General features: G+C 33.0%; 2 protein-coding genes and 2 long non-coding RNA genes across 18 annotated transcripts; 2 read left to right on the forward strand and 2 right to left on the reverse strand.

Annotated features, from left to right (window-relative positions):
* Positions 1–204: 204 nt before the first annotated feature.
* LOC105667115 (MAP kinase-activated protein kinase 2) lies at positions 205–11992 on the reverse strand. 7 transcript variants are annotated; one of them, XR_001099743.3, is made up of 12 exons: positions 11404–11992; positions 10606–10882; positions 9600–9605; positions 8830–9118; positions 3447–3586; positions 3293–3357; positions 3095–3202; positions 2891–2989; positions 2717–2792; positions 2427–2637; positions 2053–2348; positions 205–1982 (listed from the first exon to the last, which is right to left on the reverse strand). XR_001099743.3 is itself a non-coding variant. In XM_012320354.3 (12 exons), exons 3-12 carry the CDS (start codon positions 10638–10640, stop codon positions 2109–2111), a joined length of 1269 nt encoding a protein of 422 aa, XP_012175744.1. In that variant the 5' UTR covers positions 10641–10882; positions 11404–11419; positions 11732–11991; the 3' UTR covers positions 1978–2108. The 7 variants fall into 7 exon arrangements, 6 of the variants coding, with proteins under 6 accessions (XP_012175744.1, XP_012175743.1, XP_012175745.1 ...); XM_012320354.3 differs by having other exon boundaries at positions 1978–2348; positions 11404–11419; positions 11732–11991; XM_012320353.3 differs by having other exon boundaries at positions 1978–2348; positions 11404–11991.
* On the forward strand, positions 6976–11648 carry LOC105667114. 2 transcript variants are annotated; one of them, XR_007226981.1, is made up of 3 exons: positions 6976–7052; positions 7311–7634; positions 7724–11648. It is a non-coding gene; the product is annotated as an uncharacterized LOC105667114 (long non-coding RNA). The 2 variants fall into 2 exon arrangements; XR_001099742.3 differs by having other exon boundaries at positions 7009–7634.
* Positions 11993–14715: 2723 nt separating the features above from the next.
* Positions 14716–20901, reverse strand: LOC100642195 (orphan steroid hormone receptor 2). Of its 7 annotated transcripts, none has more exons than XM_048413628.1 (9): positions 17933–18264; positions 16995–17135; positions 16783–16890; positions 16535–16690; positions 16196–16460; positions 15832–16079; positions 15556–15752; positions 15200–15477; positions 14716–15126 (listed from the first exon to the last, which is right to left on the reverse strand). In XM_048413628.1, the coding sequence occupies exons 1-9, from the start codon at positions 18032–18034 to the stop codon at positions 14879–14881; spliced, it is 1743 nt and encodes a 580-aa protein (XP_048269585.1). In that variant the 5' UTR covers positions 18035–18264; the 3' UTR covers positions 14716–14878. The 7 variants fall into 7 exon arrangements, with proteins under 7 accessions (XP_048269585.1, XP_012175752.1, XP_012175755.1 ...); XM_012320362.2 differs by having other exon boundaries at positions 14717–15138; positions 17933–18258; XM_012320365.3 differs by lacking the exon at positions 17933–18264 and adding an exon at positions 18878–19014 and having other exon boundaries at positions 14718–15138.
* Positions 19292–20947, forward strand: LOC125386662. 2 transcript variants are annotated; one of them, XR_007227014.1, is made up of 4 exons: positions 19292–19431; positions 19505–19659; positions 19989–20736; positions 20811–20947. It is a non-coding gene; the product is annotated as an uncharacterized LOC125386662 (long non-coding RNA). The 2 variants fall into 2 exon arrangements; XR_007227013.1 differs by having other exon boundaries at positions 19505–20736.
* Positions 20948–21171: the final 224 nt, after the last annotated feature.

The raw sequence follows: 21171 nt of genomic DNA on the forward strand, positions 1-21171 counted from the left end.
TTATATCAATAATACAATTTTTTATTTTTTTATTGAACTTTCAAAATTATTCCTTTTATTTATCGAAAGCAAATTATACACGTTGATAATACTTCGTTATAAAACACGTGTTATATGAAGGTATCTCGCGCTACGCTTACTTGTAGCAATAAAGTGACACTTATACAGTGAACAAAGGCTGTACCAAACAGAGATTTACTGACATTGCATTAATTAATGATACTTTTTACATTTATTGTCGAGTTTTATAAATGCAGTGCAAATCAATATACTTGAATCCATTACAAAAATATTTCGATATTATAGTCCAACTCAAAGCCACGCATACTTATTTTCGTTTTCTAATAATGTTAATCTATAAAATCGTAAACAACACTTGTACTATTTCAGTATTATCAAGTACAATAATGCAACAGTCGTTTATATGACATTTGAAACTAAACGTATTATTTTAATTTAAAAATGTAGCGTAGAACTGTCCTTTCTTTAAGTTTGCGTCAGTTTTCGTATACAACTAGTTGACCTTCAGTTTGATTATTTTTAATGAGGTTTAGAAGCTGAACCATTACATAATGTTTATTTTGAAGAAGTCTTGTTTCCACGATTCTAAAATAATCTATTATTTAATAATAAGTATATTACTAAATATAGTACTTAGTTGAAAATTTTATTATTCTGAAAACAATTCAATGATATAGAACTGTGAAAACAATTAAGGCCTAATTTTCTCATTATTTATCAGTCATAAGATCTATTTTCATCTATTAAACATTTCTAATACTTATCATGGAGAGCTGTTGATAATATGAATAATCATAGCTTCAACTACAAGTATCTTATTAAAAATACTTCGTACATATAATATTTACATTAATAACATAAACGTCGCCTCAGAAGAAACAATGATACATTCATGAGATTTCATCACCTCTCACCTTACACGTTACTGAATCTGTACCTAACAGAAATATTTAATTATGCTAATTAAACATTAAACTAAAAATTGATCTGATGTTGGTTAAGGCATTTCTTTAGTCTAAATTTCAATTTTTATTTTATAATACATCTAAAAAAATATAATTACTACATTTATATCGTAATGTATACATCTTTGTTCCTAAGTTCCATCTTTTACTATAAATTTTATTTATTTAAAAAATTAGGAAATTGTAGTATTGTTTTAATACCTACGAAATAATTAGAGCAACGTATGTTAGCACCTTGCAACAATTATAAGGATTCTTACACGTATTCAGCCTCAGTCAAAATATCACTTAAAAGTACATTACACATGTTTGCATTATTTTTTAATTAAACGTTATTTTCATAGTTTGAATGAATTGTAACTGTACACAGATAACAACTGAAAAAACGTACTAATAAAAATTGGCATGATGTATTTTTGTCTTATACGTCAATCACGATAAATAATAGTAGTTTAATAATTTAAAGAAACACTATACACATAAAAATTGCCAAGCATTTTAATTTATGAATTAAGACTTAAATTTTAAGTAAATCAATGAGAAGCTGCTAATTAGGTGGCGTATTCTTTTATATTAGATAACAGACCTTCATTATGAAGTCCAACATTCCATTTAAAATTGAAAAATATTTTTTATATTCCTTTTCAATATGAATTTATTATATATGCAGTTACTGATGACAAAACGGTTTTCTTATTAACGTTTCATCAATAAATATAAATTGTAATATACATTATTTAGTCGCATCAGATTGATTTTTAATCCTGGTACTTCTTTCTGTATTATTAAATCTTTTAAGTCGCGAAAAATGCACCATAACTGGCAAAATATCCTTTGTTTATTATGTCAACTGTGCTCCTGTCATTCAAATTTGGCAATTACGGTCGATAGCATTTTAAAAATATTTAAGATGTCGTAAATTGTCGTAATTGCATGGTCAAATACAATTTCATGCGTCTAATATCTCGACGTAGGCAGGATTTTTTCAAGACTATTCTGCATGAAATTTTTATATTTTACATTATGTAACTGTCAAAAAACAATTCTCATGGTCATTACACTATACCTTATACATCTTCGTAAAAAGACGCGCCAGTGTTGACTGGCTCTTATCGCGTCTCCCTAGGATGCTGGCGTAGGATTAGCAGTCGGTGGTACAGCGTTTTTTTGTTTCGCTCGTCTACGTTTGTTTAATAACGCGTTATTTGTGTGATCTAATTGTTTCAAATTGGCCGTATCGTAGTCTACGCGCATGGTAGCTAATGACCGTGTCATTTCTTCTTGAACTTCTGGCCAAAGTTCTTCGCCTTCTCGGAGTACGCGACCAGTATGTAAAGGCGTGGGGGGTACTTCCGTGTATTGCTATATATAAAACAGACAATGATCTATATTTACGACCGTACAACGCATGAATTGACAATAATGAAACAGAATTCTTACAGCAATCCATTTGTTGCGCATAACTTCGTCGATTTGAAGTCTTTGAGCTGGATCTGTACACAACATACCCTTGATGAGATTCTTTGCCTCTGTGCTTACATTGGACCATTCAGGAGCTGGAAAGTCATATTGACCTAACCGAATTCTTTTTTTCATTCCTGGTGAAATTGCTAAACCATGATTACTGTAGAAAGGTGGGAAACCGCACAATCTAAAATATTATAAAATATTGATGTTTTAGAATCTATATATAAATTTAAAATATTTATTCGTAAATAATAGTTACATACAGTATATACATTATAACTCCAAGTGACCAAATATCACAGCTTTTGTCATATTTCTCTGGTCCCAAAACTTCAGGAGCTATATAAACCAGAAAAAAATATCTGCTTTGTTATTTTCATATGCTTATGCAATTAAGTTGGTTAAAAATAAAATTAGAATTTTGAAAAACAACTTACCAACATAGTATGGCGTATAACACGGGGTTTGTAGTGTATCTTTCATATGGGTCTCTTTCGCAAAACCGAAATCAGTAAGTTTCAATATTCCAGTACTATCTAAAAACGAAATACATAATCTATGTATAAGTTCAATTTAGTACAATGTAGCGAATGTTAAACATTTCTATGATTCATTCAGCTTTAATATACTTATGTACATACCAGGCTTAGAGTACAAAAGATTTTCCGGCTTAAGGTCTCTGTGTGCAATATTCATATCATGCAGGTGCTTTACAGCAACACAAATTTCATACATTATTTGTGCAGCTTCTATACAAAAATTACATAAGATAATCAGAAAATGTTGCTTATATTTACATTAAATACATCATCAAAATATAATACATTAATTCAGTTTACCTCTCTCCGTGAAAGCACCATCTTGCCTATCTTGTATTCTCTCAAACAGTTCTCCTCCTTCCATACTAAAAATTGATGAAACTTATTATTTAATATTGCTCATTAATATCATTTATACGGTAAAATCACTTAGTCCAAATATTTACAAGCTTACCATTCCATAATAACTAATAAACATTTATTTCCACTATATGTATTTTCATATACATCTTTGACTTGCACTATGTGCCTGCAGTTTGACGCTCTCCAATGCAATTCAACTTCCCTTCGTGCTTTTACACAATCGTACAGTACCTATAAGCACAAAATTGAACAAAAATCAATATTAAATTCAACAATTCCAAAATATAGAAATTACATACAGCTTATAAAAATTTCGAGGCTATAGGGGATTTACACGAAACCTTGAATAAATGAAATGACGTAATCTGTTAAGATAAAAATGAATAGACATTAGAAGTGATAATATAGCGAATGGCAGTATCTTACAGCATTGTACAATATTTAATAGGTAGAAGAATACGCAATGGAACGCGTATGAATTTTATACACACATATGATACTCGTATATTCGCTTTAAAAACCGCTGGTGAATGACCTAAAAACAGCTGACTCCATCGTTAAATCGATAAAACTTATTGCATTATGTAGTGGTTCGCGACCTAACATTCTTGAGTTAATGTACGATAGTCCGCATCGATGAGTACAACGTAGTTTTAAAATACTGTAATATTCTAATTTACTAACACTGTTTTTAATTTATACTGTTGGATTAAAATACATTATATGTATGTATATATATTACATATAATTTACTTGAAATTTAAATATCTTCCATCTTTATGTTACAACCGATAAAAAACACTTCATGCTTGTGAATACGTAAAATAATAAAAAATATTACTGTTGGAAACATGTCGTATGTATAACCAGCTCGTAATGTTCAGCTCAAAGAATTACTTGGCAGAGCAAACAAAAGTTTTATCTAACGCTACAAAGTCGCTATTGGCACGGTATAAATGTCCTTTATTTAAGTAACGTCGAACAAGATCCATGTTAAACTCGAATTCTTGACTAGTATAATACTTCATTTCGTTCCCACTTAGTTTGTGTCTTCCTTTTGCCTCTATATATTTTATAATATAAAGCGAGCATTATTCTTAATTAAAATATTGTTATTTCACGTTCAATAGCTATAGAACGTTTATAAACTCGAAGATTACAATATCTGTTGCGTGTAATTTTATGCATCAGTTCGTAAAAATACACGTCGTGAAAAATATGGCGCTGATATCAAGTCGCGAGATAAAAGAAGGGCGGAAAAAGTGTCTCACGATTGAGTAGTATTTTTAGAGCAACGAATACATTGGGCGTTCTAAAAATGTTCAAATACAATTAAAACTTGCGGAACGCGCTTGAAAAGGTCGAAACCGGTTTCGACTTGAAGTTGCTGTATCGATGGTGATAATGAAATAGACAACTCTCACGTATAAATGAAACCTCTGCGAAAAACTCGTTACATAAGAAGATACGTTCATCTGCACATAAAACTTGCCTTACGTTAAGCGAGACTGTAACAAAAGATCGGTCAAATATAATCGTTAAATACCGAAATTTTCCAATTTACAGAGCGTCGAATTCAAATTCAAATCTTTGTCCTTAAAGTACGAAAAATCGACTGTTTCCTAAGCAAGTGGATTTCTCCGATATTGCTGAACAGTGTGTAATCGTCAAGGTGGTTCGATTCGCAGGATTTTCCACGATTGTTATGCTCCCCTTATAAATGAAAATACATTGGTTACGTGCTCACGAGCATTCGACCGTTTTGTATTATTCCGCGGTAATGTGATTAGCGTTAGCACAAAGTGACATGTGCATTGTTACGACGACTAACAGACGCATAACTGAACTCGTAGGATTATTATTAATAGGCTGTGCGATCAGATTATGCTCAGCAGCCTACACTAGCGTATTTTACGCAGAAAAAGAAACGCGCAATACAGCTGATCGTTTGTTCTTCTTTTTTCCCCTTTTCTCACCTTAATTATACAAATTATATAACGTTTTTATGTAATCAATTTCATAAATAACGTAATAAACGTATAAAACGTTTCGACATTTTCATCAAGCTTACGTGTAAAGGAGAAAACGTTTTGAAATGAAAATCTTTTTATAAAAAGAAATCGCAACGATATTTTCGTCACTGATTTCCTGTTATTGAGATTCTACTGACGGATCGCAGAAATACAGAAACCGTTCGTTCGTACAAGAACGAAGAAATAAAAATTCAAGTATTCTCGGAATGCTACAGTCAAGGCAAAGAAACGCGAAACAATGGTGACAACGGTCCGACTGATCGTATCCGAGGCAAGGAGTAATCAATCAACGAAACCAAATTCGTAACAGGAACACTTGCTCGTAACATTGGCCCCTGCCATAGTCCGCAAACATTGATTTTTTTTGTAGCTACGCGAAGATACGCGTGGAAATATGATTCTCTGACTTTCTCCTCGGGTATGCCTCAAGGTGCTGTTTCTTGTATTACCAGAATCTATACATTGGTATCAGCTTACACCGTATAGCGACCGCCACGTCCTACAAAAATCATTATTTCAATGACACGCATAAAAACATTTCGCATTAATAAATTCGTATTATGAATCCATATTGATGACAATTATAATTATCGCGTAGCAAAGGCGTCGAATCAATTTAGCATTGAATCGGAAGTATTCGAAGGTTAATATAAAGAGATAATTAAGAGTCTGCGACTGTCGGAATAATAGAATTATCGCCATTACTGTTGGATCTCTTCATGGTCATACTGCGTAATTTAAACTGTTTTGCTGATTTATATGACTCGTTTCCAATCATTCGGTCCCGATAATTCGGCGTGATAAATTATCCTTAAATTCCGCTCTGCTTGCTAACCATTCATTTCAAACGAATTGCTTTGTACAAGTTAAATTCTCTTTTTCTCTTTGCCGATTGTTTTCTTCGTCTCTTCTTTTAGTTTTTCCTTTTTCCTTTCATTAAGATATCGTCTGTATCGAAAAAAGGCATACGCGATCAATCGATAGGGAATCGACTAATATCTGTAACATACGATCGCGATGACCTAACCTTTACACGTTGCTACGAAACTACCATGTTACGTAAAAAAAGAAAATATCTATTGATAGTTGGTTTATGACAAGAAATGTATTTTAATCTTTCGATGTTGAATTAGTTGACGGGTCGATACCTTTGATAGCATCAATAATTTTTATACAATCAAATATGAGATCATCGATACTACATATATAAGTATAAATAATGACATATTACTGTCGAAACTTATCGAGCTATTCTTGTCTATACAGTCACAATTATACAGCATACATATCAGATGTTTGCATATCTTCATTGCGTGTTTACTTTCTTATTTACAGAGAAAAATAAATAATAAAAGAATAGAGAATAAGAATACAAAAAGTAGACAATAGCATATATATATATATTATAGTTTGATATGGTATATTATATTTTATTAACTATATATGGTACATATACGTATACATTATAATTTGTAACTGATTCGTGTATTCAAAGTATGATCTACGAAAAGATATCGAAAATTATCTTTTTTTTTTCAAATTTAATTCTTTAAAATATCGTCTATAACAAGAAAAATCTATGAAGGAACAGCTCCTAAATTAGCAAGGCATATGTCGCGCGTGTGGCATCGTATGATTCACGTAATCGGTCGTTGACATTCTATGTACGTATGTACGCCTTTAATCGATACTTCTTTCAAAACCTATTTCAAATTATTTTTCAAATTTAAAAACTGATTAAACTATTCTTAACAGTTACATACACGTTAGTGATAAAGTATTTAACAAGTGGCGAGAAAGTTATCACGACTCCGAATTCGTTATTACCTTCGCCGGTACTTTTACTATAGACAAGCGATTGATTTCACGATTCATATAATATTTATGATTGCAATGACATTCCACATTTGGCGTTCGTTCAGTTGCCCGGGGAATTCTGTGCGGGAACGACGGCGCGAGAAGTTGCAAGAACAACAAACGGAAAGGCGAAAACACAAGGATCCCCAAAATTTTTCCAAGGCGATACTGAGAAAATAAGAGAGACGAACAGACTTCGAGCGATACACCGCATGGTCGGAATCGTCGAATGGGAAATCACCGAGTATAAATAGAAGATGACTCGCGGTCTGGACTCGCTTGGACACCGTCAGTCGATGATCATACTTTAGCACCGCTAAGTGGGTATCGATACAGCAGTACTTCGTTAACTGGCCACGATCCGGAACCTTATCTGGTCAGTTATCGAGGTAGGTATATTTCTAGGAAATTTCAAACGTTTCTTTTCCCTGTCGAGTGCGAGTGAGATACAAGTACACGATACCTTTGTTTATTTTAGAAACATAATGCCAGAGGTACGCTCACAAAATCAGTATGAAGAATTGGTGGGGATAGCGATAACCAGCTAGAGAAGTGAAATGGCGAACAATTAACGCGACGTTATTGTACATCTCTGATAGATCTATATATGCGTAAAAATGTACACGCACGAAATAAGGTATCCGGTTCATCCTTGGAGCATCGTTCCGCGTGTTCCAAAAATAACTAAGGCCAGATGTGTCATATTACACTTATATGTATGAAACATATATTGCTTTTATATCTACTGATAACAATCGAAACGTTCGTAAACTCTGTTACGTTTATCTCGGTCGGTATAATCGAGTAGCAATATGAAAAATAATATGTCTGACGTTTTCAACCTACACGTGTCGTCATACATGCCGCTTTTGTAATTACATGCCTGTACACAACGTTTTATTGCTCGTGCGTGAAATTTTAATCAAGTCTCCCAGCTCCCGGCTAGTTTCGCACAGTAAAATAGAATATAAAGAAACCAAAGGATTCGATCAGGTTTGCTTGCACCGTAATACGCATATAGCGTCATTTCCCTGAACAAAGGAAGAACGAAATAATCCGATTATTTCGGTGTTTCGAAGCTTTCATATTTGTCCATTTCGTATTTATGTTCCGTTAAAATTAAGTCCATTAACACAAAATTAGCCGTTCGGGTGAAAGCTACTTTTTACTAACATAGCGTACCACGGTAGGGCATCTAAGATCGTGTTTCTAACGTGCTCGAGGCTTTGAAAAATTTCAAGAAATTTATGGCTAGTTTTAACGTCTCTACTACGATATCCTGATAGGTGTCAAGATGAAATATTAAACGATTAGTTGTTAAAAACTCGAAAGGTTTAAACAAAATTATTTGGCGACTGAAGAATCGTTGGGAGGTTAAAATTGCACGTCTCACGTTGTATGCGGAGGGTTAAATCCACTTTCTCGTATACGTATATACAAAAGACAAACGCGTATGTAATTTTTCACAGGATAACTAACAGAGACCGATTTAAAAAAAAATGACCGATTCCACGGAATAACCAACGAAGACTAATTAAAAAGAATGACCGATTCCACGGAAGAAATCGTCGATCGTTATCTCACCTTGAGCGCATATTTTTCCCTGGTATTTTTGTCATAACACTGAACAACTTTTCCGTTTATTCCAAGACCAAGCACGTGATTACTGATTTCATAGTCATCGGTGATCGGTGTGACTTTCGGTAAACGGACGTCGCATCTTGTGACCGTGTGTTCCATGGTTTTCCGTTTGGTTTCCACGGTCGAAACCTCTTTCTCTTTCGTCGACACCTCGATCTCTATTTCCGCTGCTCGTTTCCGTTTTCCTTTCTTATTCTCCTCGTTCTCCTCGCCGACGGGCCTCTTGCACTTTCTAAAATGGTAATCGATCGTCAATCACGTTCTCATCCCATGGGGGAGAAGAGACCCGACTCTTATTTTTCTCTTTTTTCTACGTGTGTATTACGTGTGTGTATATATATATAAAATAACGCAAATGTACCGACACCATAAATATTCGAAGGAAATTGAGACACTTCATGAGAAATGCGAAGAAGTACGACGATTTGACTGGCACCGTTGATAAGAAAAACCTTAGAACGATAGCATATTTCGTGCTGACACTTGTGAGCGCGCCACGCGAATGACAGTACTGACAGTAGTATAGTTACAAAAAAAAATTATTTGCCAACGAAAAGCTATTTTATCACTCGCATCGGCGCCTATTTTATCTTTAAGAGTTACCAACGGAACGCGATTTATATCCTTTTGAAAGTAAATTGTAATTTCTGTTATTCGCCGCGAGGCTCGTATGAAGAAGTTACTCATTACAGATTTCAAGTATTTCTTATTACCTTAAACTGATAAGTCCATTATCGTCCGATTAATCGCGACGTGGTACGCCAAGCAGTTACTCGCATGTTGTTATCAAATTGACATTGCGATAGAAAATATCAATGCTTGATTATGCATATGTAATTTATATAATTTACATCTTTACGTAATTGCTAAATCTTTAAATTTATAAAAGTTATTAAACCAATTATAGGGAATAAAATTGGTAAAAAGTTAATTGGTAATTAGTTAATTGATCAAATTAATTTACTTTGTGACTTAGAGGAAATATTTTGGCAAACTGGTATATTCGTTTGTATGATCACATTGTAAGTACACATGCACGATATAGCACGATATACTTACTCAAATACGCGCACACCTTTATGTATTACACAACTAAGTTCAATCGATTGCAGTAAAATTATACTACATAGCTCAACGCACGTGAATGGAACATTTTCAAATTATCAAGACTATCCCAATCGGGTGCGTCGATTATGTGTTGCTTTAATGATGATCGATACACGCAATAAAACAGCAACAGAAATGATCGATCGATAGATCAAAGAAACAAAAAACAAAGGACAAAAACGTCGTAAAACAGGGTTAAAAAATCAGTCGCAAGTTTTAATCAGCACGAGATTAAGTAATAATGTGCAATTGTTATGATTGCAACGAACAAAAATCTACAAAGAATGATGAGGAATAGTGTTTATCGTCGTATTATTCAAAAGGACGAGTTGACGTTATCGTATTTCAATCAATCTGATATATTGATTTCGAGGAAATAAAATATAATACGTTCTACAGATGTTTATGCATTTATGTATGGGAAATTTAAAAGCGGAAATTATATAAAACGCGCGTAATATGCAAAACTGCATAAGATATCCAAAGTGAATTATATGTTATATTATGTAATGGATAATATAAGTGTTTATTTAGGTTTCATTCTTTTTAATTAATAACTTATGAAAGTATGAATATGCATGAACATCTGCAGTCTAATAATATGACAGAGACCTCCAGAATGTCCACTTGGCTGCCGATTTCGGCATTTGTGTAGCTTTTTTAACGTTTCGAAATCTTTCTAATCGAATCGTTGAACGAAGATAGAAAGCATCGCCTTCCGGGAGGGCCGAAATTCCAAAGAATTCTCAGAGGTAACACAGTCAGGTAGCGGTGAGTTATGGATTAACTGTGTGAGCTCCGCGTCGTCGAATAAAATAAGAATGTGTTTCTAATCGTAACTCAAAACTCGATATCCAAAGAATAATCGCACAGAGAGGGAAGAGGCCAGCTGAAAACCGAAGATAAAAAAACTAATATAACTCATCCTCAATAATGAAACTGGTGATTGACGATGGAAAGAAGCGTGCAAAAAAGCAATTATCAGAAAGCAAGTTTTTACATGTGCGTATGTACATATGTGTAGAGGGATTACACGGGATGCAGTGTGTCTATCTCAACACTTCTTCTAATGAGATGAATCGCATTTCTGTTACGCAAGTTACACAGCCAAAAGATTCATGAACTTGGCAATATAAACACAATGGGAGGAACAGAACACAAAATGACTTGTCGAAGATCTATTTGCATAAACGTATATCCACCGCCAAATTCGCCATCTATACCTTATCAAGATTCACTGAGTGATTTACTTAAAATAGCGGTAGCGTATGACGTATGCAAACAAAATAAAATGCATTAGAGATAAGGCAAATTGAAAATCAGGGGGAAAAACCAAAAAAAAAGAAAAATAAAAATAAAAAGAAGTCTGGCATGATTATAAAAGATAATTATGCTGGTTGTCTAACGTACTTGGTGACGTCCGCTTCTTCAAAGTTCAATTTCCCGCCATAAAATGATATATTTAAAAGAAAGAATAACACTGTTACAACATTTTATATTTCACACTGTCATGAGAACACTCGATTAGTATTATTTCTTAAGAATTATTCTTGTCACGATACGTCATAACACTGAATCACAATTCGATACGAAGGTATAAAAAATAATGTTCACGAATATTCAGAATGTAACTATGCTTCTATTCGTTTGTTTCACATGAAAAAAAGAAAAAGTTTCCCGGAGGTGTGTCACGCGAATACCAAACGGTCAAAAAGATCAAAATATTTGTCTACCTGACCTGTCGTAAAATAGCCGGTTTTAACACGAATATGAAATTATTCGATGACGCCGTTGGAAACCGATTTTTCTCGCTGTGAAAAACCTAATAAGAGGAAAGTTAACCAAACGCAACTTTTTCCATAACCATACTTTCCGTGCATTCGACCGACCACTACTGACTACTGAACTCAAGTCCACTCAACGACTCGGACTTTCATACCAAAAGCCAATTCACAAACACTAGTAGATAAAACGGCTATGGCGGCAAAGCGAAGCGCCCCTACGAGCAATCTTAGGATGTGACTCACTACACAGGGACGACTCTACGCTATAATTTTTCAGGTCCATATGTCGGTATCTTGGGCCCCTTCTATAATTTTGTCTATGAAATTTAGTTTTTAAAAAATCTACTACGTTAAAGTGATGACGGAGTGATTAAATGAAATACGGCTTTACAAGCTAATAATTTTTTTTTCAATTATTATTATAGGGTTATTTTATGTTACACTACAATTAGACATGTATGCATGTATATACATAATTTTTCGATGTAATAAAACTGAAGGGGGCAACAATCTTCAGGTCTCTTGCATTTTTATCACTTGGATAATTACAAAATTATTACATTTAAATATAAATATATCTTTTCGTACAGGCACATTTTATATTTACATACAGGTTTCTCTTTCATCTTATCACTTCTAATCATATTGTCCATTAAGTATTTCGTTAAATAAAAACTGTATCACACAAAATATATGAAAGCCAAAAAGATAATTTCCATTGATACAATTTGTCATTGGAAGATTGTACGTGACATGTGATGCAATGAATAAGTTCTTTCATAATATACGAATAACAATTTCTATCTATTACAGTCAATATCACTTATGATACTGTAAAATTAAATTACTATCGGTATTATCATTATTGGTACAATGCACCACAGTATCGTTTCATGAAAAATTCGTTATTACCTTTATTAAAGTACATAGTATGTACTGTTAATAGTTACTAAAAATTACATCAGATTTTAATCAACAGATATAATTTACAGAACATCTTGAAAAGAAAACGTATTGTGGTTTAATCTTTGGATTATCGAATTAGAGAAAATACTTATGTTTAACTAAATATTAAACATTGCTAGAAATATTGTACTTAGCACTTATACCTATTAATCAGAAAAATGTTTATGGAAATCTCAACCAGCAAAACGATTTTTATGAACATTAACAATTGAGAACAGTTTAAAAATATTTAACGATTCGTACATTCGTTACAGTATAACTCGGAAAAATATCCATATTCTAAATATTATTAATAACATTAAATACATAGCATTACTTTTATCCTAACTTACTAGTGCTAATTTAACATTTCATAATTTTCAAGTACGTACAAATAATATATGCGCTTACATTTATATTCTATTATATGAATATAATTACAATAATTAACAGTAAGATATAAAATGTACAATTTAAGTAAACGCATACATATTTATTTCTTTATTTCTTTTAACTTGCTAAGTGTTTTTGTTTTTCATAAAAAATATACTATTATTGTCCATTTTGAAGTAAATAATACTTGATGCATAATAAAGTCAATATTTAAGAAAATTCCGTTTCTATTTTATTTTCAACAAAATAGATCTGATTTTTTTTTCTTGAATGCAATTAATATTATTGCACAATGTATTCTTTTTTTATGGGCATTTTAAATATGATGCATCTTTTTTTACTTAATCTACGATAAAACACAGTCTAGAAATATATCATATTTGCGATGACTATTTTCTAGAAAAATAAGTAAAAAGTGTGCACATGCCAACTCATATCTAACAAAATTACTATGTCATTAAAATTACAACGAAATATGTGATTTGTTTGTACTGATAGTTATATTGAATTATCTTCTCTTTTATCAAAACTAAGACATTAGTGATTTTTTGGACGGAAAAATGCAGTGATCATAAAGAAATAATTTAGTTAATGTTTTAAACTTCTGTGAAGATTTTAATGTATATGTGATAGAAAAAGAATTTTTCTGAAATTTTTTTACAATTTTTCAACATTTTTACGTAAAAATAATTAGAATATTATATATATAATAAAAAACTGTTGAATTGATGAAGTAAAAGATTATTACTTCGAGCAAAGGGCTATCTTTCTTCACTGCTAATAAATTATAAGTATAATAATATTGACCCATATGTGTTTTCATAACATATGCCAATACAAAACTTTCCAGGTATACATTTTTATTAAAAAGCTCGAAATTAAAGCTTCTTTCTGATTTTTGATCAAGTGATAATTAGTCACGTATGATATTGGAGTATTGTTTGTAATTTTAATGAAAGCATGAGTTTATACTGATAGCAATGATAATAATATTTTCGATAATAAATATGTTACTATTAACATTTTTTACAAATACAACGTTTTGTGCAAGACGGAAAGTTTTGTACAACAGGCAGTCAATTTATAATAAATAAAAAAATGTTAAACGTTGAAATATTTTAAGCTAAATATTACATCTGATTAACAAGTTAAAACACATCTACCCTGAGTTTTAACAACTTTAAAAAGAGGCTTGTGAGAAATATATATATATATATAGGGAGAGAGAGAATTATAATTCTTTTATGAAAAATAAAAATCAACACTGCCTCGTTATATTTTCCTTTTTCAATGTATAAAAATATTCAAGTCATTTAGCGCTAACGCGTATATGTGTGTATATATATGTCGGAGATGGAAAAACGCCGGAACTTCTCCTTGGATTCTCGGGAATACCGTAATGCCGTAATTTAGATTAAACAAATATCACTCCGATTGTTCGAGATTTATGATAGTGAGCTTGGGCTCGAGGCGACAACCAGTCGCCGAACGTAGCCGCGTCAACATTGAGTACAACTTAGACGCTGCAGAAGAGTAAAGTTCTAATTATCGCGATTACTTGTCAAATTCTATCATAGTCATATTTGCACTAGTAAATATCTTCTCTATTGCATAATGATCACATCTAATACCAATAGGGATTCGTTTCACGCCCTTAACCCTAACTCTAATCTTAACGCAAACCCGACATATATATAACATATATATGTATTTATAGATATCACTTTTTTAGGTCACGATTTACATTGCACAATTAGTAATTGTCACCCCATATGACTTTCAGGTTCAGCTTTGTAATCTTGCATAGTAAGAATATAAGGCACGACACTAGCTACGCTTACCCTACCGATCAGACCTGCAAAGAATAAATCTTCCAAGACCCTAGGGTTAATTGAACGAAGTGGTGCAAGCCTTAAAAGAAGGCGAGGTAACCTGTTGGATCCTACGCGTTGCTGTAATTCTGTCCACGCAGCTTCTTGCAAAACTTCGACCTTTTTACGCCACACGCCGGCTAAGACATTGTCTATAAAAATTTCAATTTAAAAATAGACAATTTTTGTACAAATTGAGTATTCTTTACTTACCGGCACTAAAAAGAGTCAACGCTTTAAGGTACGCGTATTCAACGGAATCCACTTGTAATTTATGAAGTGAACTAACACAATCTTGTAGTCTACATATATGTTCTGTGACAGACTTCACTTTACTAGCTGTAATTTTTTCCTGTGCAATACTAGCTTGTAAATGATTTATTATTGATGTTAGAATACTGGGAAGGGATAAAGTGTATGCACATTGTGCAAGTCCTAAAGTAAAAAGCTGTCCCCAGGAACTGCGCACTAACGTTGTTTGAACTTCAGATCTGTAAGAATTAATAAGTTTATCCAATGTATCTTTAAATGTATCATTCTGATTGATATCATGCTCTTTATTTACGCACGGTAATGCTTGAAATGCCGGAATTCCTCGGGCCCAATGAACTGACAAAAAAAGTAATCTAGCGGCACTCTCGCAAATATAATGTATCGATAAGTACGCAGGAGCTGGACTTGGGGCCCTTAATTCGAATAACGTATGTCTTTCGGAAATTAATTGGCCAGTCCATTCTTCTTCTGGCTCACTTGAACCATTAACACTCTATAATAAAATTATATAAAAGTCACAAAAATATTTAAAGATATTTTGCAAAGATTTGCCTGATATAAATGAAACATACATCTCCAATAAGTTTAGCCATGCTATCTAATGCATGCGAAATAAGTAAACGTTCTCTTGCTAATGTTAATGCATCACTAAGATCACTATCACTGCTTTGGTCTTCCATACTGGGGCTTTCAGGTTGTTCCCAAGTTGGAGGAGTCTCAGATACTGATTGCTGTGGTTCTGGTTTAACCCTAGGACTTCTATTTCCTACTTTTGTTCCTGCTGATTCACCTAACACCGGTTTTCTCTCATGTTGAACAGCTGTAACATTATATGTAACTACATTAGCTGTAACTACAATATGTTAACAATTACAAAACTGTTTAAAATTAAATTTAAAAAGTGTACGCTTCATTCAGTATCTTAAATAAACTTACAATCACTTCTCATTCCCATTGCAAGACATTTCTGAAGCCTACAATACTGACACCGATTTCTATGGTGTTTGGTAACTTCACAACTTTTGCTTCCTCTACATTGATAACCCAATTGTTTTCTAATGCTACGTTTAAAAAATCCTTTACAACCTTCGCAACTTATTGCCCCATAATGTCTTCCACTAGCCCTATCCCCACAAACCACGCATAATTCTAATGACAGTCCCAAACCTAACGAACCACGGACATCTCTTGCTAATTTTACCTGAAAAGTAATGAAATGTGAAGCAAATATTCGAACAATGTAAAAATTAAGAAACAAATAGACGAAAATCCTACCTCTACATCAACATTATTTAAATGTTCAATTCCAGAGTGTAAATGAACAATGCCTGCATGAGAACTCAAATTACGAAAATCTCGTCCCATTTTGTGATCAACTTTATCATCATGCACATTATCTACATGATTATTTCGATCCCTTTCCATATCTCTCTAAAAATATATAGTTCATTATACAATTAATAAAAAGTACCTTAAAAGTTCTGTTTCTAATTTTTGCAAAAATTAATACACCGAAATTATACCACAGCAGGATGATGCGCTAAACTGTGAAAATTTCTTCCTACATTTTGATCTAGTTTATCGTCTTGTAAATTTTCACCCCGATCGTTTTGATCAATTTCCATATCCCGCTGTAATAAAAATAAAAAGTTGTTATTAAATAATCTCAAGAAAGTAATTTGAACATTTAAGTTAGGATAATAATTTTTAAATCATTAAAAAATGAAATAAGCACCTCTGTTTCAACATCAGCTACATGATCCATACCATGGTGACGGGATAAATTACGAAAATCCATTCCTACTTTTCGTTCCTCCTCGTTTTCATTTAAATTATCGTGATCATGTGGTTCCCTATGATCCCTGTCCATTTCTTTCTGCAAAAATAACAAATGAAGATACTTACATAATTGTACAATTCGTAAAACATAAAATATTCCTATGGTGACGTCACTATACATATATATATATATATATTACGTATATCTTAAACAACCGCAAATACTCGCAAACCACTTGTTGTTTAAAGGAATTGCGTATAGAATTCATAAATTAATATCTTTCCGCTTTGTTGATACATATCTTTGAAAGAACAACGATAATTTTACATTTATATTCAGATAAATATACAATTAATTAACCATTCCTTTCACAATAATCAGGACCCTCTTACAAGATAATTTACCAACAAATAATATCAAATTATCAGAGGTAAATTGCAGCTTATAAACTTTACACAATTTTTATAATTTTACGGTAAATAGCACAAACAGCTGGCTTGCTTGTGAAATTCACTTATAGAAATTTGCTCGTTTTATTTCCAAACTTGTTACTGTTATGCAAGAAAATTTACTACCGTAAATATAACCTGTAAGCTTGTAACATAAAATAATTTACTAATAACATTATTCAATTGTATAAGAAAGATCTAGCTTTAATGTAACTGAAAAAATACATAAAAAAAAAAAATCTTTTCTATGAAGATTGCATAATGCTCCACAGATATTGGTAGCATTACATCGAGTAGGATCGGATAAATCGTGATCATGTACAATCCGATTTGATCTAGGCAGATAGAAGGTATCGTTTAAAGGCCTAAGCATCGACGCGGTATAAAAATGAAAACTGGAGCATTTGCCGTCCGCCCCTACCTGCCGCAACCCTTTCCCCCTACCATTTTAAGAAGTGAAAGAGATGGTCCCGAGTTGTTCGGTTCGTAGGTTGCTACGTGGTTAAGCGCATGCCGATACCATAGCCATGCTACACTGGCTGTCATAGAGCGAATGGTCCATTTCCATACACTCGTGATCCGACTTCGTCACCACTGTCAGTGCAGTAACATGAGAAAACGATGCCTGTACCGTTGCTCCAAAATACTTAACATTCTTGGACCTTACGTTTCGTTATGCATCGTACTCTCTCTGTAAGCGTACTCTCACAACCTTTCTAATCACGATAAAGCTTTCAACCGAATAACCACGGCTACTTTCGAACGTACGAAAATACGTTTGTGCTTTTTACCCATTTTTTTTACATTTAGTATCAAATTTCTTTCACACAAGCCATCAACTTGTATACACACAATACTTACTTTATCTTTATGATCAATAATAACACACGTATCTGATTTCACGGAAGTGTCATGCATGAGATTCAACGTCATTCCATTTTGCGATCAAGAATTTCACGATAGTAACATGACACCTGTCGTCTTTTCTTTTTTTCAAACTTGAGCCATTGACCCGTTTAGACACGTGTCATTATAAACTATTAACAAATTTTATCGCGGCCGCCTTTATCGTTTACATTTCGACGATCCTATCTTCGATAGTATTTCATGCACCATGATGAACAGTACGCAACAACAAACAACAATTGGAAATATGTTATTAACGGATAAAAGATGAATCTTAATTGAAAGTACAAGAAGTATAGCCAGAATCCAGAACTATAATTTTTTAAAATAAATTAATTCCTTATAATTTTATTTATCTTATATAGACATGAATATATTGTTTTAAAACATTTTATGAAACGAATTGCGTTTTCCTGACCGACCTTAGAAAACACGCGACGTGTCTTATATTAAAGTTCGAGGACGGTACGCACAATACACTACCTGTTGGGTCGACCTGTATCACCGCATTTGCGTGTGTCGGCGGTGGCGCTCTCACAGGTCACGCACAGTTCTGAAAATATAACGTAGCTAGCCACGCGGTAATACGCGCGGAATATATGTATATATATATTCGTTATTCGAATATATATTCAAAAAACAACTTTTTAATAAATCAAACGACGAGGGAACACGATAAACTGACACGTTCGCAGTATATATGCGAAATCTTTTTACTCGGTATGAGCGCTCTCGAGCACAAAAACACCACGTCTGAAGTTTAAAGGCAACCTTGCACAGGTGAACGCAGCCAGGCCGTTCGCTGTACTGGCAGGTTGGCAGGTCACTCTCTTGTATACCGCCAAGACACACCGGCCAGGTGCATTCTCGCCCCGCTTGCCTGCTTTTCTACCTGAGCGAGAGCATTCGCTGTAAAGGACCGCATAGTGGCTTCTCGACGAGCGTTACAGGTTATGTCACGTAATACACGCCCGCGATGACTTATCGGTTGAGGCTCGAGGTCGCAACGTCGAACGAGAATAGGTCAAACACGAACAGTTAGTGGCAAAAATTTATATTAAAAATGCATATCATGACCCAGCAAATATTCCTATGCACCATTACTTTCAGATATGAATATTAGAGGAATCATTTACGTTAACGAGCACGTATAACATAATATTCTTTTAACTAACGAAACTACGATCTGATATCTATTAACGGTGTGAAACTTCTTAGAGAAACATATTGTGTACATTATAAATAAATTGGAGACTAGAAGACAGGTATTGAATTAAAATTTTCGATATTTAAAAATCTTTTCGTTCTAAATATGTGAAAATTTTGAAGCTTGAATGTAGGAAAATAAATAGTTACGATTTTACCTGAGCGAATTATCTTGAATTTATTTTTATTTCAAACGTATGCACCTTATATTTCAAAATAAAAATAGACTCAAATTTTGGATGAACTGTAAATAATTATAGCAATAATCTTACATAATTTTAATCGATATATTAATTTATTAAAAATATGGATTCTATTTTTGTCGGTTAAATTAGCATCTTTTAAATATATTATGTTGACTTATAACCTTTCGATTGGTCATTTCAAGTTAGCTAAAGATTTCTTGGAAGAGCATCAGCGAAGAAGAATAGTCATTGGAGAGTAATTATTTCTATCTATACGACCGGACTTCACAGGTAAAGGTCGCTTGTGGGTCCGAAGGTTACCTCCTACCTACTTGATCACCGTATCGACACAGATTTATCTTGTAATCCCACTTGCTGCGTTAAAATTGCACTACTAATCGCGTATTATTCTTTCCTCTTTTGTTTATCATAATCAATTTTTTTATTATTATCTGCGAATCTATAATGACGTAAATTCTTAACTTATAAAAGATAGACAAACTTATTATTTTCTTATAATTTTTAGGTATTTTCATTATTTTTCAGTTTCGTAATGTATGAGGATATGAGAAAAGAATTTAAAAGTTATTTCCTTTACAAAAACATATTTTACATTGCAACGTTTGAATTAGTTGTACAATAAATATAACATGCTAAATTGAACATTTTTGAATGTAAAAAAAAATAATGGAAAAAGTAATGTTATTATCAACAGAGTTACGAGATTTCATAATGACATTGTCAAAATATACAATCACTATGTTATTCATAAGGAAGAATAGTATTTTATTTATTAACAATCTAATTGCAGAGAAACCTGCAAATATGTATTTTACAGTATTTAATTTTATGAAGGAACGTGCACAGATTGATTCGATGTGGGCGAGTCAACGTTTCGGATTTCATGCATCGTTATCGACGAAAGGATAACACAAAGCTAAATACTAAAAAGTACGTAATTTTTGTACAGACTTACCTTTGTTATTAATAACGACGATAGATTTGACTATGTGTCATTTGGACAGTTCATAGCAACAGCTAGACTTCGTCAACCATCCGTGGGTTAGAGTTCATAACCTCTTCTAACCTTTACCTTTCCTTTGCCTCCTTCCCCCCCGTGCCTAACCCCACCGCTCACCTTTATAGCCACTCGACAATACATCTGCTGCCACCGATACGCGGTTGTATACAGATTCACGATTTCGAACCTTTGTTGAAGAATTTGTACGTCGCGCCATATCCTCGGTAAGTTTAAGAACTGTTTTCAGGAAGTATCGCCATGATGGTAAAGGAAGTTGCCATATAACCATAATTTATATTTAAATTTCTTTATTATCCTATCTCGTATAAAAGGATTAAATTTCAGAATACATATATGAGCTCCTA

Source organism: Bombus terrestris, chromosome 2 (assembly GCF_910591885.1).
Source record: "Bombus terrestris chromosome 2, iyBomTerr1.2, whole genome shotgun sequence".
Lineage (NCBI taxonomy): Eukaryota > Metazoa > Arthropoda > Insecta > Hymenoptera > Apidae > Bombus > Bombus terrestris.